This window comes from Miniopterus natalensis, chromosome 11 (assembly GCF_054644295.1).
Source record: "Miniopterus natalensis isolate mMinNat1 chromosome 11, mMinNat1.hap1, whole genome shotgun sequence".
In the NCBI taxonomy this organism is placed as follows: Eukaryota; Metazoa; Chordata; class Mammalia; order Chiroptera; family Miniopteridae; genus Miniopterus; species Miniopterus natalensis.
In genome coordinates, this window is record NC_142091.1 from 48122886 (window position 1) to 48147531 (window position 24646).

General features: G+C 34.1%; 1 protein-coding gene across 6 annotated transcripts in view; it reads right to left on the reverse strand.

The window, feature by feature from the left end:
• The window catches only part of BTBD10 (BTB domain containing 10), a 59895-nt gene that overhangs the window by 14685 nt on the left and 20564 nt on the right, over nt 1-24646 (reverse strand). For 4 of the 6 annotated variants that reach the window (XM_087821743.1, XM_016225208.2, XM_016225204.2 and 1 more), the window contains 3 exons: nt 7054-7250; nt 4372-4657; nt 638-740 (listed from right to left, as the gene is read on the reverse strand). In XM_087821743.1, the coding sequence (XP_087677869.1) occupies nt 638-740; nt 4372-4657; nt 7054-7250 (586 nt within the window). Of the gene's footprint in view, nt 1-637; nt 741-4371; nt 4658-7053; nt 7251-23998; nt 24136-24646 lie in introns of those variants that run through there. The other 2 variants (XM_016225209.2, XM_016225207.2) reach the window with 2 other exon arrangements.

Consider the following 24646-nt stretch of genomic DNA (forward strand, 5'->3'; position numbering starts at 1 on the left):
ACCTCAAGACTCTCACTCCCCTTTCCCCCAAAACTATTTGAGGAAACCATATTTTTAGATTGTGGCATAAACTGTCACACACTATAATGAAAGCTTTATCACTGACTTGAAGTTACAAGTAGGGACTCTATAACAGTAATTCAAATATTCCTCAAAAATAAAAAGTTAAAACCTCAAAATAAAAATAAAGGTTTAAAACAGTGATGCTAACAAATACATTTTAGAGATTAATTTTAAGTGTTCAGGAACATCCATATTGCTGATTATGTGCAATAAAATATTAGAATTCAAGTAGCCACATTCATTCTCAGATTGATTTATTTTATTTAAGAGAATTAAGGACAGAGGAAAAGCATGACTCCATATATGTTAACATTACACCCTTGAAAGAACTGCCTATGCAGACCCAAGAGATGAATCACCACTACCCTATCTATCTTCCCAAAGGTCATAAAACTCGTTTATTTATATTGTTTTTATGTACTAAAATAAAGATGAATTAAACGTTATTTAAATATATATATATATCCTACATACCTCCACAAAGATATCCAAATCGAACTCTGATTTCAATTCAAGTACTTACCAAGAAGGGGTCATATGATTAAGTCAAAACACACAAGAAACAAAAACTTACCAGAATAGCTCGAAATACAGTGGAGCCAATTCCCTCTGCCACCTCATACTCTCCCTTCTCATTGGGACGTGTAAAGTTATGTTCTCTGCCAGATCCAAACATCCTATAACAGTAAATAATTAAGAAACATATCAATAGGATACTTCCTTCATAAGGGAAAATTGATTTCATGCACAAAATTAAAAAGGAATTATAATTTAAGTATTAAATTATATCATTAAATTAGTTTAAAGAGTTTTTATCAGAAATTTATTCTGGCAAACATAATTAACAAAGGGAATATTTAAAATATTTCCTTTTTGATGGGAGGGAACAGTAGTATACAGGGGTGGGTAAAAGGAGATTTACAATTGTGAGTATATGAAACACAGTTTATTTTTGTATTATTATTTATTACTGTATTATTTTTATTATAAATGTAAGCCTACTTTTGCCCACCACTGTAGATTCCCTACAAGCAATTATCAATTGATAAAATTCAGAAGCTAAAGAACTTTCCAGCTCCTTCTCCTCAGGGGGAAAAAATATATCAACTGAGGGGGAAAGGTCACTTTTATACTAATACCAGAAGGGGGGAAAAAAAGGAAAAGGGAAATCATATTGTTTATGCCTTTTCCTTAAAACTGTGATCGTCCTTGCAAAGTTAATACTGTAATGCAGTACATACAGTAAACTACGAAAAAGCAAGATAGTATAAGCAGGTTAGTTGTTTTATTTTTCACAATCTTAACCTCAAATGTAAAAAATCTTGCTCAAAATTCTTACACTTGCATCCCAGAATTGAAAAATTAGCCATCAAATGCTGGGGCAGACAGGAATAAAGAAGTTAAGAAGAGAATAAAAAGATGAAACAAATAAGTAAAAAGCTCTTAATATTAATTTATACATAAGAAAAATACAAATGGACATATTTTTTCAGGTCATGTTATTGGCTTTTAACAGTAACCATTTAGAAAAGAGGCAATTTGCAAAATATGTCCTTCAAAAAAAAATTTAATGCATTACTCACAAGAAAAATTTTATTTACTTATTTATTTTTAAGTAAATAAAATTTTTATTTTATCACCCGAGGATATTTTTCCCATTGTTTTTCAGAGAGAGTGGAAGGGAGAGAGAGAGAGAGAGAGAAACGTCGATGTGAGAGAGAGACATTGATTGGTTGCCTCCCACAGGCCCCCTGACCTGATTGAACCTGGGACCCTTCAGTCCTCGGGCCGACGCTCTAACCACTGAGCAAAACTGGCTAGGGCCCAAGAAAAATTTTAAAGTGTGATTAAAGAAAGTAAGACCTCCTCCAAAAACATCTACTCCAGAGATTTCCATATCTGAGCATTTCACTGATGACAAAATTTCAGAACAAATTTGGGGGGCTGCCAAAAGTTTGCGAATAAGTTAGGGCATTTATGTACCATCTGCTATTACTATCTTTTCATAAAAGGCAGGACATTCTAACAAGAAAAAATGAGGAGGAGATAATCTCTGAATAAATGATAATCCTTAACTACATGGGGAAAAAAAGTAGAACGTCTGAACCTGATACCACCATTAGTAAAGTAAATATGGCTGATCTAAGTATTCTACTCAACAATTTCCCAATTTAAATGGTTTCTCTTTTTGTTATAACATATAAACCTATGAAGAACAAAGCTTTTCTATTTCACTTTCCAAAAGAATGCAACTGCTTTTTACAGTCCCCATGAATATTAATTTTCAACCCCAAAGATATGCTTTGTTCAATTCACATGAAAAGAAACCTTCACTGATGTAAAAAGGACAGTCTTTCAGGAATCAAATGTCATGCAATTTTCTCTAACACTTGAACTTTTTACAAAAGGAGAAAACTACTTTTCAGATCAATATAGACACACACAAAATATATATATTGGATTTTTTTTTTTAAAGAAAACATGGCTTAGCAGCTGAAGCAAAATATCAAATATCTACTTTTTAACTTTCTTTAAAGTGCAGGTAAAAAATAAAGTATTAACAGTGTCAAGTCATCCTCCTAATAGCTTCCATCAAATAACCTACTGAAAAATACATAAAAGCCTACAGTTCAGGTATTTTTATCTCACAGATGCAAAGCCAATGGTAAAAGAAAATATTTATCTACTCATATGCGGGCATTTATTCTGTATTCAGAGACTGGCAAATCTGACACACACACACACACACACACACACACACACACACGAAAGTACACACACACACACACACACACGAAAGTACACACACACACACACACACACACGAAAGTACACACACACACACACACGAAAGTACACACACACACACACACACACACACACACACACACACACGAAAGTACGCATGTATCCCAAATATTCATATGTAACCTAAAAACAAATTTTTTTTTACCTCATGTAAACTTCTACTTCATATACATGCCCTCTCATTTTATATTAGAGCAAAGAGAAAAAGATAATAACTTTAAAATTAAAAGGTATTCAATCCTAGTTTTGGAAAAGTTGAAAAATGAAGTCTATATTTTCTGTATCATTCTTAGATTGCAGTTCCAATAACTACGAACTTTACATTAATCTGTTACTCTATATGAGCACAGATGAGAAGATGACTATTTCTAATTCTTTTTATTTTTTAATTTTAAAGAAAGGAATTTAGCCCAGCCAGGCGTGGCTCAACAGTTCAGCATCAACCTAGGATCCAGGCAATGGGGGTTTGATTCCCGGTCAGGGCACATGCCCGGGCTGCAGGCTCTGTCCCCAGTCGGGGGCGTGCAGGAGGCAGCCAATCAGTGACTCTTTCATCACTGATGTTTCTATCTCTCTCTCTCCCTCTCCTTTACTCTCTCTGAAATCAATAAAGATATATTTTTAAAAAAAGAAAAAAAAACAAAAACAATGGACATCTGTTATTTTAAAAAAAACAAATTTATTTTGTTAATCCTCACCTGAGAACAATTTTTCCAATAATTTTTTTTTTTTTTTAGCCAGAGTGAAAGAGAGGTAGGGAGGGGGAGAGAGAAAAAGAGATTGAGATTGAGATTGAGATTGAGAGAGAGAGAGACATATCAATTGGTTGCCTCCAGCATGCACCCCGACCGGGGCCAGGGATCAATCCTGCAACCCAGGTACGTGCCCTATGACCAGGAAATCGAACCTGTGACCCTTCAGTGGATGGGCCAATGCTTTAACCACTGAGCAACACCTGCTAGAGCAAAGATGACTACTTCTAATGACTACTTCTCCATTCTACTAACTACTGTTAAGAACATTCATTTTTTTAAGTATCAATATCAAACTGACAAATGCTGACTTTTTAGCTAACCAAATTGTTGGGTCGTTTTCCCTTTCAACAAGACCAATACCTGCTGTATTTGATGGCTGAATTTGGGAGTCCCAGGTAAAGAAACAATGCCGCTGTTAAATTTACCTTGTTTTGATGAAATCTATGGTTTCAGCCTGCAGAAATCTTTTAGTATCCTGTCTTCATTAGCTAATACATTTACTATTCTGACTGGTACAGCAAAGATTGTTAGAAATAAAATCATGTTCAAAAACTGTCTCTACCACTTTCTAGCTGTATTAACTTGAGCAAGTTATTTAACCTTCAAAAGCTCAGTTCTTTCATCTGTAAAATAGGAACACTACATTCCAACATAGGATTACTGTAAACTTAAATGAAAGAAAAAAAAAGAAATAATGTATAAGTGTTTTAAAATTAATAGTACAAAGAACTGCAATAATACAAACCTGCCCAACATTGTATTTGGCTGTGCAGTAAAAATGGATGGGTCTACAACAAATCTAGTATTATCCACTATTAGTGTCACTCGTTCTGATGTTCTTATATTCCGAGCTCCTTCTTTTGCATTCTCATATACAAACACCATCTCCGCAGATGTCTTACAGCTACCATCTGAACTTGACTGACTACTATTTCTGCTGCTGTTCCCAGCACTGCTACTAGAACCATTTGGAGATGCTCTTTGAGGACGAGGACTGCCTGGACGAGAGGAACTGTGATCTTTTTCTCGTTCTGAAATAAAGATGTTAAACAAAGTCATGCAAATTTTCTTTTAAAAAATCCAAGATCCATATATATCTTTCAAAATATTTTTATTTAGAAAACTTGTTTTAAATCACAGCATTCCAGCTTTTTATCTCAAATAACATTTTCACAGAACACCATAAATATTTCCCAGGAATAAAAACATCAAAATGTTTTCTAAAATAATCTTTATAGACTTTTCAAAAAATGTATAGCTTACTAATATTGACCCACACTAAGATCAAAATTAAGGTAAATTTTATGTTATTACTCTACTTAAAAATATATAGAAACCCAAGGAGCAGAATCACAAGTCAAATAAGTAAACGCTGAAAGTTAGTAAAAGATTAGTAAGAATACCAATTTAAACTCCCTTAAATACTAAAAGTATTCATACTATTCTGAGAACAAAAAGTACAAATTCTGGAATATTGCTGTGTTAATAAAGGCATTTTGAAACCAGCAATTTATCTCACAAAAGGAAGGTCTGATAGAAGAAAAAAAGTTGAATAAGGATAGCAAGAAGTATTTATTTTTTCAAATGATTTTTAATGTCTACCTAATTATGTGGCTTTAATAGCTGATGATATGTTGCTTTCTTTTCATTTTCACTTTTGTTGAATAAAGCACTGCTACAAGTTTTATAGGATCACATAATTATTATTTATAATTTTAATAGGTAGGTTTCAACATTCTATAAAGGAGAAATTAAAACTAAGATTTTGTGATTAAGTTTCCTTTAGAGGCTAGATCACTACACTTTAAAGGTGACCTAAAATGTACCTCCATCCCCTCAGTTCCATCAGCTTTTGCCAAATTCCTCCATGACTCAGGCTACTTAGAACACTCTGTACAGTTTTACTGAATATATAATTAGATCTGCAGTATCTCCAGAGATACTCTGACACCTCCGTTTTATTGCCTGTTTCCACAATGCTGGTAGCACCCCAAAAGCAGAATTTGCTAAAGTAATAAAATAATTATATCCTTCTACTATTTTCCCATATACTGAACTTTGCATATAACAGACTAAATCTCTTATTCACTTTTTTTGGCTTATCAGTACTAGTTTGACTTTAAGGACCTACTCCTACTTAGATATTGTCAACTTCTACACATACTTAGACCCTAACAGAAATGATTTTGCTTTGTAACAATCAGAAACTACCTCATATAGTAAGTCAAGGTATTAATTTGGCCCTTCCCAGAGTAAAATGAAAATGAGCAAGTTCACATTGCTTACATATCTCTGCTTTAGACTAGTGTTTTATAGTCACACACATTCATTTATAGCAATGGGTAGGAAGAGAAAGATCTGAGCTAGTTGCCAAGAAAGCAAAACACTTCACACTTTCTCTTTCATCTTCTATTCTTTTTTAAAATATATCTTGATTGATTTCAGAGAGAGGTAGGGAGAGAGAGAGGAAGGGAGAGGGAGAGAGAGAGAGAGGAACATCAATGATGAGACAGGCATTGATTGGCTGCCTCCTGCATGCCCCACACTGGGGATTAAGCCCAAAACCCAGGTATGTGCCCTGACCGGAAATCGAACCAGGATCTCCTGGATCATAGGTCAACGGTCACCTACTGAGCCATACCAGCTGGGCTCATCTTCTATTTTTATTATTAAATATATTGTCAAAAATCAAAATAAATTACTCTGATGGTTATTCTAGCTTTTAATTCCTTTTTCTAGGATGATTAAATAAGACTTCCTATCAATAACTACTATTAGTAATAGTAAATTTATTATTTATATTTCTAGTAAATTTATTACTGATATTAATTTTTACATTAATTTTTTTAAAAATATACCTTTATTGATTTCAGAGAGAGGAAAGAAGAAGGAGAGAGGCAGAAACATCAATGATGAGAGAGTCATTGATCGGCTGCCTAGCCCGCAACCTGGGCAGAGAGAGAGACTCGAGCCCCGATCGCCTGGATCCTAGCCCTAACCGAGAATCGAACCCCGATCGCCTAGATCCTAGGTCGACGCTCAACCGCTGAGCCACGCTCAGCCGGGCTATTTTTACAATAATTTACAAACTATTTTAAAATAAACCACTGTATATATCTCGTAAGATAAAAATCAATTTGAAAAAATTTGAAACCTACATATCAGAATTATAAAGGCTTTTCAAATTACTTCTTTAATAAGTCTGTCCCAGATTCTTTAAAAAATTCATTTTTAGGTTTCATTTGATATGTTGCAGTTTTTTTTTTTCTTCACAGCAAGAACCAAGCTAAGCTAAAATAGAAGCAACTGATTAAAAGTAAAAGTTAATTTTTCTCTGAAGTATTAGCCACAATTCATTGCAGTTACTACTTTAAAAAGGTAAATGCATACTTCAAAAATTGTTAGAAAGATTAGTTGATCTACATACCAACATGGTGCTGTCGTGTTGGAGAAGTGACATTTCTAATACAAGGAGTGAGTTGAGACTCTGTTCTTTCATGAGATGAATCTCGTGATCTGTCACTTGACCTTCGTCTATCTCTTGATCTCTCATGTCCCCCACTAGCACCATGTAGACTCATTCTGGTGTGGTCGACAACTCCTTTAGCAACACGTGAGGGAGTACTAGTAAGTTACAAAAGAAAATTAACCATAAAAATAGAACATGAAACACAAACACTTAAAAAAAGTCAATTAACATAAAACTAATATTTTGAAGGGCAAGAATCAAATGCTACTTTACAATTCTGAAATCAACCTAATCTACCTCAAACTTCTGTTTTATAAATCTGGGGCACTCTATCTTTAAAGATCACATAATCCAACTCAGTTTTAAGGATAAGAAAACTAAAGCCTAGAAAGGTTAATTGACTTTTGAGTAAGTAGTAGTAGTATTAGTAGCAGCAGCAGCGACCACCCAAATCACCTAAATATTATTCAAATATTCTTTTGATTTCATTGACTGTGGGAGAAAAAGAGAGAGAAAAGAGGTTATTAAAAAAAAATAAATAAACCAGTTTCTGGAACTCTTACTGAGGTGTGGGGCAAAGGAACAGCTCTCTCTGCCAAATAAAATAAGTCTACATGCTAACTTCAATCAACACATTTTGATTTTGACTGCTCTTTTGGACATTTTTTAAAACATTTCTCTAAAAAGCCTACCAGCATCAGCTGTGTAAAGTCACAGAATTTAAAATTTTAAAACATCATGTGTAGAGTAAATTTGCCCATGAGACGTGAATAATGGAGAATGACGACTAACTCAAATTGTCTCGTTGGTAGAATCACACAATTACTTATTAAGCTATACATACAATGCTACGATACATGCAGTACAGAAGCTCCTTCAGGGAGCGTGATTTAAGTGTAGCAGTAATACATAAACATGTACAATTCAAGAGTTATCCTAAATTTCAAATATAAAATGACTAAATATATCTCAATATGTATATAACTAATAAACAAATGATAGATAATAAATGCTTTAAGATCACAGAAGAAGAAATCATTGTCAATTAGTTACTGGTGAACTAGGCGCTGACAAATAGGTAAGATTTTAATAATAAGAATACATTGCAGGTAGGAAAACTGACTAACAAAAATGAGAGAGCCAGACCTAAGGTATTTTGGAAATTTATCATTTTGGTATATGCCATGGTTCATGGTTTTAAAATATGAAAGTGTATTATAGAAATAGAAGGAACAGAAGGAACTTCATGGCTTTAGTATAATAAAGACTTAGAACCAAATTGTCCTTTAATAGGTAATTGCTCGACATGTTGAATATTACCTAACATTTTGGAAGCTTAGTTTTCTCATCTGTAACATGTAGATCCTATTTACTTTCTAATGTTAATATGAAGATTAAATGAAGTATAAATAAGCTGACTAGCCTTCTGATTCATTCCAGTGCCCCTTCCATAATATTACTCTGCTCCCCTTCACTATTTAAAATTTAATCTTCCACTAAAATGTGGTTTCTTTCATTATGAAAATCAGTTATCACTTCACTGTAACAGACTACAAAGAAAAAAGACAGGGCTGACTTTGTATTTACCCTAAGAGTTACTTCTAGGGAAATAAAGGCAACCAACCTATCAGCCTTTATCAGTCATTTGTGTCTCATAAAACTATAGAAAAGAAAAATTCTACTCCCACCTTCTTTCTACTGAAAAAGATCAGAGTAGGATTGTATCTTTGGAACATATTCTTTTTCTTGAAACAGAACAAATCAAAAGATTCTACTGCATTTACGTTAAAAACTTTAGAAACAATGGATTTTCTGATTCATGTCCTAAACTAGGAAATAGAAAGGAATCTGTACAAATATAACAAGGATTAAAAAAAGTAACTCCTCAATCCTCAAATTCTTCTAGCTGCTACGTTATAAATGTGCTAAGCACATTTTCTAAATAAGAATCTAATTGACAATTTAATATACAGTGTACAAACACGACGACAACTAAGGCAAATGCAGGATAAATGTTCAGTTTAAGTAAGGGCCAAGAAGGCTGATTAATTGAAAACACATTTCAACTAGACATCTTTGTAGCTAAAAGATGAACTACTGCTAAGCATTCTCTTGAAATATTGGCTTCATTTCTAAATTGTTTAGATTTTAAGTGAATGCAAAAGATATAATACACTTTCATCCTTTCTTTTCATTCCCACATGGAATGCACACTGAATCAGACCTTCAGAGTCAAATTGTCATGAAAGACTAATTATGTCCTACTCTATTTAATTCAATAATTTTAGATCAGGAAAGCAATCTAAGAGTAAAAATAATGCATACAAAATAAAATGAGGACGAGCAAGTTCAGAGGAGATATTTCTGCTTCATGTTGCATTTAAAAGAATTTGATACACATTAATTGAGGGCAGGTAAGGAGATGAAAAGTATATCAGCCTCCAAATCTGCTTCAAGCCAACAAAGTAACAACGACTGTGGTTCTTCACCTGGTGAGGTGACCTAAACCCTCATTCCTGAAGTGTCAGGGCAATTAGCAGTGCTACCTGGATTGGGTTTTTATAGTTTTCCATCGACCTTAATTACAGGGTATGGTAATACTAAGAAATGCCCTAAGGGATTGTCTGTATTCTTCCACACCTCCACTGTGGAGTAGTAGTCCAATTTTCCCTTGTTAGTCAAGAGCAATCACCCTAGCCAGCACAGTAACTCCCTTCTTTGCCTAGAAATGAAGAGGAATCAGGATCCCAAAGCGGCCAGCAGGGTAGCAGTATTAACTTCCAGCTCAATGGAGGCATTGTGGTGACTCCTGACAGAAGCATTCCTACCTTCTGGAATCAAGATCTCTAGGCCAGCAGAGTATAAGGTCCAGGGAACAGAAAGCAAAAATGTTGCTAATGGTTCACTAGGGGTAATAGTGAGTGGTACTACTCCCATTTCTACTCCTTGATTCCCGAACCCATGAATCCAGGCTATAAGGAAAAAAACACCATATACTGGATATTGATTTAGTATGAAAGTTCCTCAAAAAGTTAAAAATAGAACTACCAAATGATCCAGCAATCCCACCTCTGGAAGGATATCTAAAGGAAAAGAAATCACTGTCTTGAAAAGATATCTGTACCTCCATGTTCACTGCAGCATTATTTACAATAGCCAAGACATAAAATCAACGTAAGTGTCCAGTGACGGATGGATAAATAAGTTGTGGTACTATATACAGTGAAATATTGTTCCATTTGCAACAACATGGATGAACTTTGAGGGCATTAAGCTAAGTGAAATAAGTCAGACATACAAAGATAAATATTGTATGATCTCACTTATACATGGAATCTAAAAACTGAACTCAAACAGAGAAGAGATTGGTAGTTGCCAGGGATGAGGGGTAGGGGTGTAAGAAATGGGTGAAGGTGATCAAAAGGTACAAACTTACAATTATAAGAAGAGTAAGTTCTGGGGATGTAATATACAGCATGGTGACAATGGTTAACAATACTGTATTGTGTATTTTAAAAATGCTGAGAGAGTGGATCTTAAAAGTTCTCACCACCACCAAAAGAAAAAGTATCTACGTGAGAGGACAGATATGCTAACTAACCTTATTATATTAATCATTTTTGCAATATACACATATATTAAATCAATACATGTAGATCTTAAAACTTACACAATATCATATATCAATTATATCTCAACAAAGCTGAGGGGAAAGAGAAAGAACAAAATTACCTAGATGCCCAAAAATAAGGAATCAGTCAACTAAATTATGGCACATCTATATGGTATAAAATGTTATTCAGCCATTTAAAAAAATGCAATAGACAAAAGAATATATGCACCCCTATGTTCACTGTAGCATTACTTACAATAGCCAAGATATGGAAGCAACCCAAGTGCCCATCAATACACAAGTGGATAAAAAAAGTAGTGGTATACCCTGGCTGGTGGCTCAGTTGGTTGGAGCATTATCCAGTATCTCTCTCTCTCCCACTTCTTCCTTCCTCTCTCTGAAATCAATAAATATATCCTCCAGTGAGGACTAAAAAAAAAGTGGTGGTGCATTTACACAGAAAACAACAACAAAGTAACAAGTACTAAATTTACTCTCCTGTCTGAAACAACTCCTCAAAATGGACAAAATATATGAAACAATTGTTTGCAAGACATAGTACATCACTGTCTAGTAATCCCTCAAAGATGAAAAACAAATGAGATAAGCCCAACAACTGTCCAAATTATTAACCTTAAGAGAGTTTCCAGAGTAAATATAAGGAAGCAAAACCCAGGCAAAACCTGGTGAACTCTGAGTTTAAGATATGGAGTTGAGGGGTTTGGGACAATAAGTGGCTAGAGTTCTCAGGAAAGAGTTCTAGAGAGGGGAAGCAGCACAGACAGAAAACCTCAGGGATCTACAGTGAGTTTTCTTCAAATACTGAGCTTAGTACCAATCAGCACACCCTTATGAAGAAACTACATAAGGCTGGAAAAAGAACCAACTCAACAGATTAGAGGAAACAGTTCCTAGGACTCATAAAGAACCCATTTCTCCCAATCAGGCTGGAAAACCTCATAATTCCTAGGGCACTGGGGAGAGAGTCTAAAGGATCTTGGCTCTGAAACAGGAAATAATTAGACCTAAACTGAACACCGCTCTAGTCACATCTAATAAATCTAAAACAAAGCTCAAGAATATCTATAGGAATAAAAAAATATCCAGCACCCAACAAGATAAAATTCACAATGTATGGCATCCAATAAAAAATTACCAGATATGCAAAACAGCAGGAAAACAAAACCTATAAGGTTTTTCTTGTTTGGGACTCTTGGTGCTTCCTAGACTTGTATGTCTACTTCCTTCATCATGTTAGAGAAATTTTGTCATTATTTCTTCAAATAGGTTTTCCATTCCTTTCTCTCACTTCTTCTGGTACCCCTACAATATGAATGCTGGTATGCTTGATGTTGTCCCAGAGGTCCCTTAAACTATCCTATTTAAAATTTCCATATATATATATGTATATATATATATATATTTTCCCCCCCCCGCTACCTTTTCTTACAGACCACTTGGCTCACACCAAGACACATCATAATTAAAACGCCAAAGGTTAAAAATAAAGAGAAAATCTTAAAAGTAACAAGAGAAAAGCAGTAAGTTACTTACAAAGAAGCTCTGATAAGACTGTCAGGTGATTTCTCAACAAAAACTTTGCACACCAGAAGAAATGAAAGGAAATATTCAAAGTGATAATAAGCAAAGGCCTACAACCAAAACTACCCAGAAAGGTTATTACTTAGAATCAAAGGTGAGAGAAAGAGTTTCCCACACAAGAAGGTAAAAAAATTCACCCCCACTAAACCAGTAATTACAAGAAAAATTAAAGAAACTTCTTTAAGAAGAAAAGATCAAACATAATGTGTAAATACAACAATATAAAGGGATACATACAAACACACAAAAGAGGTAAAAAAAAAATGACAAAAACATTAACATGGAGGGAGTGAGTAAAAACTGTAGTGATTTTAGAATGTGTTCAAACTTAAATGACCATCAACTTAAAACAGACTGCTATAAACAGAGCTTGACATATATATGAAACACATGGTAACAACAACCCTAAAATCTATGAGATTTAATCTGTAAGGAATCTACAGGAAATAAGAAGGAAGCCAAACTTAACACTATAGCAACATATAAGAGAGGAGAACAAGAGAATAAGAAAAAAACCAAAGAACTATAAAAACAATCAGAAAACACTTAATAAAATGGAAATAACACTATACCTTTCAATAATTACTTTAAATGTGAATGGACTAAAAGTTTCAATCAAAAGGGTGGCTGAATGGATAAAAAGCAAACCCTATACATATACTGCCTATAAGAGACCCACTTCAAATTGAAAGACACACACAGGCTGAAAGTAAAGTTACGGAAAAAGATATTTCATGCAAATAGAAACCAAAAAAATAAAAATAAAAAAGCTCGGGTAGCAATACTTAGACAAAATAGACTTTAAAACAAAGGCCATAAATAAGAGATAAAGAAGGGCATTTCATTATGATAAAGGGATCAATCCAACAAGAAGATAGAACTCTTTTTTTTTTTTTAATTTTAAGGTTTTTTGTTTTTTTTAAATATAGCTTTATTGATTTCAGAGAGAGGAAGGGAGAGGGAGAGAGAGAGATAGAAACATCAGTGATGAGAGAGTCATTGATCGAGCCTACAACCCGGGCATGTGCCCCGACCGGGAACTGAACCTCGATCGCCTGGATCCCAGGTCGACGCTCAACCGCTGAGCCATGCCCGGCCGGGCAGAAGATAGAACTCTTGTAAACACCTACATACCCAACGTAGGAGCACCTAAATATATAAACCAAATATTGATGGACATAAAGGGAGAGATCAACAGACACCCCATTGACATCAATGAATAAATCTTCCAAACAGAAAATCAATAAGGAAACAGTGGCCTTAAATGACACAATAGACCAGATTGACTTACTTGATATCTTTAGAGCATTTCACCCAAAAGCAAAATACACTTTTTTTTTAAAGTGAACATGGAACACTTTCCAGGATATACCACATGTTAGGTCACAACATAATAAATTTAGGTAGACTGAAATCGTATCAAGCATCTTCTCCAATCACAATGGTATGAAACTAGAAATCAACTGCAAGAAGAAAACTGAAAAACACACAAATCCCTGGAGGCTAAATAACATGCTACTAAACAATGAATGGGTTAATAATGAGCTCTAGCAAGAAATCAAAAGATACCTTGAGACAAATGAAAATGAAAACACAATGACCCAAAATCCATGGGACAACAGCCAAGCAGTTCTAACATATATGTGTCTGTGTAGACATAGATACAGCTTTATAGTTTATATGGTGTTTTAAACATTTAATCAAGAAAAAAACATTTTTTCTTAAAGATGAGGTAAGCATCCTTATAAATTTCATATTAGATGTTCTTAGCTATTTGAATTAGTCTATCCTTATTAAAGAGCTAATATTTTAAGTCATATTTTTATTCTGGGGAAAATAAGCTGTTTTTATTACTATAAAAATGTTTTATGTTCTGTCCTTTTAAACTAAACCTTTTAAATGATTTTATATAAATATATTTTTGAAGCAATTAATTTGCATTTGCTCCTTATAAGCAATTTTAAGAGTTGGCAAACTATGGCCCATATGCCAAATTCAACCCATTAACTAATTTTGTAAATAAAGTTTTATTAGAACACAACCATGCTCATTCATTTATATACTGTTTATGGCTGCTTTCACTCTATAGCAGCAAATTGAATGGTTGTCAAAGAAACTCTGTAACTCACACAGTCAAAAATATTTACTATCTAGCTCTTTACAGAAAATGTTTGCCAATCCATATGATAGTGGCAGTAACTGTGATGACAGGAAATGCTATCAAACTCCTAAATCTATTTTCAACAGATTTAACGCAGATTTCTCTCCTCTTTCCCCCTTTTTGTCAATTAGCTTTTTGTTCTGCCTAATAGATGGTCAGTTTCCCAAAGAATAAAACCTAATTACTGAAATGGGGGCAGTTCTCAACTGAGGAATGGGTTATGCTCTCAAAGGTCATCTACAAGTCTTTTTTTTTATATACATTTTTCCCATAGAAATATTTTAAATGATACTTATTCCCAGATTAGCTCCACAAAAGCCAACTTTAGCAAGAAATATAGCCCAAGAATAGTTTTAATACTAGTCCTAAATCCCAACATCTTTCTCTTCTTCCTAAAATCCCATTGTTTGATATGTCAGCAAATCTAGTGAGGCAGAAGCAGTAGCAGAAGCAAGTTTAATATACTGCTGTATGATTGCTCTAAGAGCATCTTTTCTTTGAAATGAAATGAAGAACTAGATATCAAAATTTTGACAGAAAAATACCTCTTAATTGCAAAACTGTAACATTTTACTATCAAGGTTAAACTTTTCCCAACTGATAAAAATTAATTTCATGCAATCAGTGAAGGAGATAGGTTTCTTTTGCTTTTAAAAATGTCTATTACCTTGTTTCTGGCTTTTGAACTTTTATAATAAACAAAGATGTTGCTAGGGACCTCTATATATTGAGGAGTCTGTGAATTAAAGCTATAATATTTGAGTCTTCATACTGCTAAATTTTTTAGTTCTAAAATACTATGGTTTTAAATCATCAATAGGTATCAAGTGCTTGCAATGTAACTAAACCCTGTAATAACTAAAAGTATTATCCTCCTCCCAGCAATGTTTTTAGTTTTATCATGTATTCATTTTACCAAATATTTATTGAATACTTATCACATGCTACTTGCTAGTCTAGTTCTGGTGGATATAACCAACAAACTCTTGCACCTATAATTAACCCATTCTAGTAGAGAAAAACAGAATATATAAAATAAATACTTTAAATGTCATATAGTGATAATTACTACGAGGTAAAATAAAGCAAGGCAAAGAGGACAGAGTCATCATTTTAAGGTGAAAGGCTCTATTTTACAAAGATTGGTCAAGGTAGGACTCTCTGAAGAGATGATGTCTGAGGAAACACCTAAGGGAGCGAGAAACAGAATTATGAGACCATACAAGGGAAGAGTAGGTTAAAAGACCCTGTCGCAAGAGTAATCGCTGGCTTTTTTCAAGGCATTCCAGAAGGCCAAGATAGCTGGAGCACAGAGAGCAAGAATAGTTTGAGAGAGGAGTTCAGGGAGACAAGACTAGGACCAGATCATGAAGCACCTTGAAGGAATATTTAAAGAGGTTTCTCTTTTGATCAGAGTAAAATAGGTACCACTGAAATGTAAATCAGATCAAGTTGACAACAGAAAAAAGGGGGCAAAAGTAGAATTCAAGTGACCAATTTGGAGGCAACTGAAAATAATTCAAGTGAGAGCTAAAAGTGACTTGAACCATGGTTGTCTAATTGCTCTGAATATGACTTCCAGAACTATGTTGAATAAAAGTGGTGACGCCCAGCTGGCGTGGCTCAGTGGTTGAGCATCGCCCTATGAACCAGGAGGTCATGGTTTGATTCCCGGTCAGGGCATATGCCTGGGTTGCAGGCAATTAATGATTCTCTCTCATCATTGATGTTTTTCTCTCTCTCCCCCTCTTCCTTCCTCTCTCTGAAATCAATTAAAATATATATATATTAAAAACAAAATAGTGGTGAGAGTGGGCATCCTTGTTTTGTTCCTGATTTTAAAGAAAAAGCTTTCAGTTTTTCACCATTTGAGAATAATATTGGCTGAGGTTTGTCACACATGGCCTTTATTATGTTGAGTTACTTTTCTTCTACACCCATTTTAGTGAGTGTTTTAACCATAAATGGATGTTGTATCTTATCAAATGCTTTTCGGCATGTATTGGTAAGATCATAGGATTTTTATCCTTTGTTTTGTTAATGGGGTGTATTATGTTGGTCAATTTGAGTATGTTGAACCATTCTTGTGCCCCTGGAATGAACCCCACTTAAGCATGATATATTACTTTTTTTTTTTTTAAATATATCTTTATTGATTTCAGAGAGAGAAAAGGAGAGGGAGAGAGAGAAACAGAAACATCAGTGATGAGAGAGTCATTGATCGGCTGCCTCCTGCACGCCCCCGACTGGGGATCAAGCCTGCAACTCAGGCATGTGCCCTGACCGGGAATCGAACCCCGATTACCTGGATCCTAGGTTGATGCTCAACTGCTGAGCCACGCCCGGCCGGGCTTTATTGCTTTTTTAATGTACTGCTGTATTCGACTTGTTAGTATTTTTGCATCTGTATTCACCACAGATATTGAGGTTGTTTTTTTTTCTTGTGTGTTATCCTTGCCAGGTTTTGGTATCAGGGTTATGTTGGCCTCATAAAATGTGTTAGGAAGTACTGCCTCTTCTTCAATTTTTTGGAAGAGTTTGAGAAGGATAGGTATCAGATCTTCTTTGCATGTTTGGTAGAATTCACTAATTAAGCCATCTGGTCCTGGATTTGGGGGGGGAGGGCCAGTGATGGCTGTTTCAATTTCCTCACTGTTGATGGGTCTATACAGATTTTCCACTTCTTCATGATTCAATCTAGGAAGGTTATATATTTCTAAGAACTTATCCATTTCTTCTGGATTATTGAATTTGGTGGCATATAGTCTTTCATAGTATTCTAGTAAGATCCTCTGTGTATCTGTGATGTCTGTGATTTTGTTTATATGAGTCTTTTTCTTCCTTAGTGAGTCTAGCCAGGTGTTTGTCAATTTTATTAATCTTTTCTAAGAACTAGCTCTCTCTTGTATTAATTTTTTATATAGTCTTTTTGTTCTCAATTTCATCCTAATTTTTATTATTTCCTTTCTTCTGCTGCCTTTGGGTTGCCTTTGTTCTTTTTCTGGTTAAGGTGTAAGGTTGTTTACTTGGGATTTCTCTTGCTTCTTGAGATAGGCCTGTAATGATATAAACTTCCCTCTTATTACTGCTTTCACTGCATCCTGGAAGTTTTGATATGTCGTATTGTCATTCTTCTTTGTCTCCATATATCTCTTGATCTCACCTGTTATTTCTTCTTTGACCCAGTCATTCTTTAGTAGTATGCTGTTTAATCTCCACATATTTGTGGGTTTCTTTACTTCCTTCTTGCAATTGATTTCTAATTTCAAAGCATTGTGGTCAAAGAATATGCTTGGTATCATTTCAATCTTGAATTTGTTGAGCCTAGTTTTGTAACACAACATATAAAACCTAGGAATAAACTTAACAACGAATATGAAGGACCTATATACTGAAAACTACAAAGCATTATTAAAAGAGATTGAAAAAGACACAATGAAATAGAAAGATATTCTGTGTTCATGGATTGAAAGAATCAACATAGTTAAAATGGCCATATTACCCAAAGCAATATCCAGATTTAATGCAATCCTCATCAAAATTCCAATGTCCTTTTTAAAAAAAATAGAACCAAAAACTCATCAGATTTGTATGGAACCACAAAAGACTCTCAATCACCAAAGCAATCCTGAGAAAAAAGAATGAACCCAGAGGTATCACACTACTTGACTTCAAATTATACTACAGAACTACTATAATCAAGACAGCATGGTATTGGCAGAAACAGACACACAGATAGAACTGAGAGGCCAGAAATGGGACAGAACTGAGAGGCCAGAAATAAACCCACATGTATATGGGCAAATAATTTTGACAAAAATACAATGGAGAAAAGAAAACCTCTTCAACAAATGGTGCTGGGAAAATTGGAAAGCTACATGCAAAAGAATTAAACTAGATTATAGTCTGTCCCCATGTTCAAAAATTAATTCAAAATGGATCAAAGACCTAAATATAAGATCTGAAACAACAAATTACATAGAAGAAAACATAGGTACTATCCTTATGGGCCTTGGTCTTAGGCAACATTTTATAAATTTGACCCCAAAGGTAAGGGAAGTAAAGGCAAAAATAAATGAATGGAACTTTATCAAACTAAAAAGCTTCTGCAGAGCAAAAGAAACCACCAACAAAACAAAAAGGTAACCAATTGAATGGGAGATGATATATGCAAACAACAGCTCTGATAGGGGGTTAATATATACAAAAAAGAACTTATACAACTCAATACCGAACGAACAATCCGATTTAAAAATGGGCAGTAGACCTGAATATACCCCTCTCCCAAGAAGACATACAAATGGTGAACAGCTATAGGAAAAGATGTTCAACTTCACTAGCTATTAAGGAAATGCAAATCAAAACTACAATGAGATACCACCTCACACCTGTTAGAATGTCTATTATCAACAAGACAGGTAATAACAAGCGTTGGAGAGGTTGTAGAGAAAAAAGAACCCTCATTCACTGCTGGTGGGAATGTAAACTGGTACAGCCACTATGGAAAACAGTATGGCAGTTCCTCAAAAAATTAAGAATAGAGTACCATATGACTTAGCAATCCCTCTTCTGGGTATCTACAGGAAAAACTAGAAAACATTTATTCGCAAAGATATATGCACCCTTATGTTCACTGCAGCATTATTCATGGTGGCTAAGACATGGAGACAACCGAAGTGTCCTTCGATAGAGGACAGGATAAAGCAGATGTGGTACATATATACTATGGAATACTAGTCAGCCATAAGAAAAGATGAAATACTGCCACTTGCGACAACATGGATGGACCTTGAGAATATTATGCTAAGCGACATAAGACAGAAAAAGCTAAGAACCATATGATTATCCCATATCATATGTGGGATATAAACTTGAAACTCACAGACACAGAGAACAGTATGGAGGTTACCAGAGGGGGGGGTGGTAAAGGGTGAAAGGTGAAGGAAGATGATTTGACTTTGGGTGGTGGGCACACAACACAATATACAGATCACGTATCACAGAAATGTACATTTGAAACCTATATGATTCTATTAACCAATGGCACTCCAATAAATTTAAAATAAATAAATAAATAAATAGAAAAAAAAGAAAGTGTAGGTGTATCTTAGACATATTAAGAATGAGATGTTTATTAGACACCCAAGTAGAGATATCAAATAGGGAATTAAATACATAAAACTAAAGTTCAGGAGAAACGTTCAGGCTAGAGATAAAAATTTGGGAGTTGGAAATCACTTAACATTCTCAAGCAACTCCCCTCCACAGAAAATAATGAAATATTTCTAAAAAACAGCTAACCACTATTAATAATTGTGAAGATCTAAATTAATGATCAGACATATATTTTGTATCTGATTAGTCATTCATTCAACAAATTATTTACTAAATGATACTCTGTGCCAGTTACTGTTTTGGGTGTGGCTCGTGATTGAAAATAATAATACATACACAATCAAGTACTCTAATGGTGCCTTTAAATTTATAATTATTTTTAAAAACCTTTTGGAGCATCTTTTCTACCTAGCAATAAAGGGGGAAAATAAAATAAACCAATTTAAAAAGCTATGAAGTACAAATAAAAGTTTTAGAAATATTTGTCAAATGATTGTGAATATTTTAACAAATTAGTTTCACAAGAGGTTTTTAGAAAGAATTACAGCAACCACTCATACTTTCAAATGGCCTTTTCAAAATACAAACTGACTTGTTCCACTAAATTCCCCCTATGCCTCCTACTAAAATTTTAAGCATTATAAAAGAATTAAAATTAAAAATCTAAGCTATACTGCAATTAGACTGATAAAATTAAAGAATGAGAGAATACGCATCGGAGGTCCTTTGATGTTGGTCATCCAGTATGCTTAACTATTCTCACAAATACCCAGAAACATAGAATCTAAGTTGAGAAAATCTAGTCCAAATACCAGTCTAATTTCTGAATCTCATCTACAAAATCCCCATGACTTGGCTGACCTATTGCTGTTAATGACAAGGAAGGGTAACTTGTTTTTTCTTTTGAACAGTTTAGTTTTATCTTTGGAAAGCTCTGATTCTTAGGCAGTTTTTTCTTAACACTAAAGCTTAATTCAACTTTTTTACCTGACCCTAGTTCAGGGTTTTGGCCCAGCTGGTTCTTTGTTGTTTGAAGAGAGCTGTCCTGTGCATTATAGGATGTTTACTAGCTCCCTGGCCTCTACCCACTAGATGCTAGTCTTCCTCCCCCAGCTATACACCCAAAACTGTCTTCAGACATTGCCAAAAGCCTAATGCGCAAAATCACCCCTCTAGCTGAGAACCACTGCCTTAGTTCTATCTGGTCAGACCAAGTAACCACCCTAACATTTGAGCATTTGGTACGTGCCAGGCACCAATGCAGAGCACTCTGCAGATATTTTCACTTAATCCTCAAAACCATCCCAGTTTTACAGTTGAGAAAATAGAAGTTTAGAAACTAAGCAGCTTGCCTAAAACTATATAGCTAATTAAGTGGGAGGTCTGAGATATGACCTAAAGAGTTCATTTCGGAGCTCATGCTTTTAACCTCAAACAAGTCTGACTCAAACCAAGTCTAATTCTTCAAATATCTGAAGATAGCGCTTATTGTGAAATTCCTTAATATCCACCAGAGCTGACCCCCAAACCTCTAAATTCTCAGTTCTTTAAGCTGACAAGGCTTCCAATTTCTTCACATCCTTCCCACTGAATATACACCGAACTAAAGACAACATACTTTGGTGTACAGCAGAATGGCTCTAGTCTTCTTTTCCATTAATTTAGCTGGGGTTGGGGGGAGTGTAAGGTGGGGGAGAAGATGGGATGATGGCAGCCATAGTGTTTCTGTTTTACATCATTTACTACCAAAAACCACCCTCAGGTCTTTTCCATACATGATGTTGTAAAGCCATGCTAAGTTAACATATATTAGTGTTTTTCAGGCCTTATGTATACTACTAAAAAGTTCATTTAAATTTATTCCAACAATCCAAATTCAGAGATCATTTTGGATAGTTTAGTATATTATTTACTATCCTCCTTTCTTCACTGTCACCTACCAAAGCAAAGAACAAAAAGCCACTTTCCACGATCAATAATCTTTGGTAGCGTCATTCAAAATCAAAATTGTGTTGATTAGTTAACACAATCAACTAGTGGCTAACTCAATTTTCCTTCATCTTACACCCAAGAATAAAATTTTTAAAAAAATGACTGTACCAAAAACTAAGCTTAAGGCCAAATACATTATATTGCTACTAGTCTACCAACCACATGACAGAAAAATCAAACTTGCTCTGACAATCTATTTTTAGCAAACCCATTCTGGTTTTTCTGTTTTTGGGGTTTTTTTCTGGTTCATTTTTAACCAGTTTTCTTCAAGTTAGTCATAAACTATCCTTTCCATTTTTTGTCCTAAAATCTTCTACCTTTTTCAAAAGCAGGCCTAGAATCAGCAATTCTTGTATGCCCCTAAAACCTTTTAAGACCACAGATAATACCAATAATTTTAAGATTTTGCAGACAGTCCCTTTTATAAGATGTTTCAACTTGCCCAGAAGACAACTCATTTAACCAGATGCAAAGATACTTTATCCATATTCATGTTGGTTTTATGTCCTTCCTAGCAGTGTTCCCTTTGTTGTTACTATTATTGGTGGTGGTGGTTTACTCTTCCTAAATAAGGAATTTTTTTCTTCCCTTAATGCCAATCACTATTATTACACTTTCTTTGATTACCTTTTTAAATGTAATATAAGAAACTCTTTGGGCTGGTATTAATATTTTTTTAAAGTCTCAGCTTATTTCAGCTAATTTTCCTGATTCTGAAAAAGATTTATTTTCTATATTATGGCAACCTTAGCTATTTGCTTTGTTTTTAAAGTAGCTTGCATATCTTTGAAGAGTTCTTTGTGTAATAACACCAAGGATCTTTTACCATCTGAAAAATATCAAAATTACCTTTTTACTTAACTCCCTAAAATATCCTCCTTTTCTGTAGAAATTTATACTGTGGAATAATGCTGATCTTTCTTCTAATCAAGAATCAGAAAAACTCACATTAGTGGGGGGGAAAACATAAAATAAATCTACGAAAACACTATGCAGTTCTTAAGATTTCTGCTACATGAGACAATTTCATAACAGGATGGTCATAATTAAGTTTTTGTGGATTTTTTTTTTTAAAAAGGTCTGGGTTATTTAATAGTATGTACAGTAATATCCCAAAACCATTTTAAGTGCAAATGTATGATTTTATATTTTTAAATATACACAGAAAAAAGAAGTTATATGCAAAAATAAAATATTTTTCTTTGATCATAACAAATTTTATTTTCTTCCATGTCCTTCTTCTGTATTTATCAAATTTACATAATAAACATGTATCATTTTTACAACACTAGCACTATTATTTTAAAAGAATCAGTAGAACCAGAGGAAAATACTCTATAAAGTACAAGAAAAAAAGATCTAGCTTGAGATTTCTGCTTTTATAACTCTATTACTAAAACAAGCTTAGAAAAATATTTCGGGACACCACCAAATCACCAAAAAAAGCCAATACTAGGTAATACTAGTTAGTCTAAGTAAGTCATGACAACCATCAAGATGACCATTCAAACTTCTAGAAATTAAATGGGGAAATCACAAGAACTTTCTGACATTTCAAGGAAAGGATATAGTTATGAACTGTTTAATATTTAAATACATTAAGAATAAAATAATTTTAAAATATATATCCTCCAATATTCCTACAAAATGAAGGATCAAAAGAATAGAGGTAATGAAGATTTTAAAAAACACCCACTCAAAATGTTTTAAATTGTGCTAAATTTCCTAATAAAATAAGCAATGTCACCTGTTAATACTTAAAATCTCATAGCAAGAGCAATTATCTTTATTTAGAAATACCTTCTGCTTGAAGGTCAATTTGCAATAATCCAAAAACTTATCTGACTACCCCCTCTCCGTGGCAGTATCTAGAACATCTATTCAAAGATTATGTCCTACAAACTAAAAAAAAAAAAAAGAAAGGTCATTTTAACCAATTAAGGCTTTACCATTCAAATACATTTGGTTCTGTAAATACCACTACATATAAGTGGTTCAACTAATCCTAATTAACCCAAAAGTAAAAATACATTCACCTTTTCCTTTAGGAAATTATTTCAATTACTCTATTTCTCTATATAAAACTTCTTCAAATATATCAGAAATATTTCAAAATCAGTCTGTCCTTAAATCAATTTTTTAATATTCATAAAATACAATATCAAACAATGCATTCTCAAGTTACATGAAGATTCTACTAAGACTTTAAACAAAATTAAAAAAACAAAACATTAAACCCATAAGAACATACACATTTTAAATAACTTGCCATTAAACTGACCATTAAGACATATGATCTTTTCCATCCAGAAATGCAAATGAGCATAAGAAACAAAGGCCAAATACCTCTCAATCTTACTCATATACATACATGTATACAATTATAACCCAGCAATATCATGTAATAAATGAATACACACCTTACTTTAGTATATGCCAGGGTAGACACACAAAAACAAGAAAAAAATTTTGAAATCAGAGTATAAAGGGACTCTGCTTTTTCAAACAATGCAGCACTGAAAGCCAGGTCAGCATCCTTGGGCATTACTAGGAAACTTTAGCACATCTGATATTTCCATCATCTTCGATTCCTCTGAATAATCAGAAAATTTCCCAGTCTCCCCCTACCTCACCTGTCCACAGACCCCTTTGGCTTTCTTCCCTCTACTGTGTAATAATGCTATTGTGGTTATTTAAGCTTTAAATGTCCAGAGATACAACCCCCAAATATTAATTCAGTTCGTTTTCTCACAGACACTGACTCAGCCGTGGGTTGTGCAGCACTGACGTTTCTAGCCAAACAGCATCCTGTGAGCTGTGATCATCCCATTTCCCCATCTCTGTGCAGTGATTGGTTATTGTAACTGATAGACAGGCTAAAGAAAACTCAGGAGATGAGAGCTTAGTGATATGTAGATGTGTTGCCAAATGCCATCTGTAAAGCTAATTCTAGCTCTGCGAGCTTGCCAGGTTTTAGAAAATTAGGATGCAGCTTTCTTTTTTCCTTTCAATATTTTATTGTGTACCCACTCTGGGCAGTAAAACTTATCTTTAAAACCAAAGAGAAT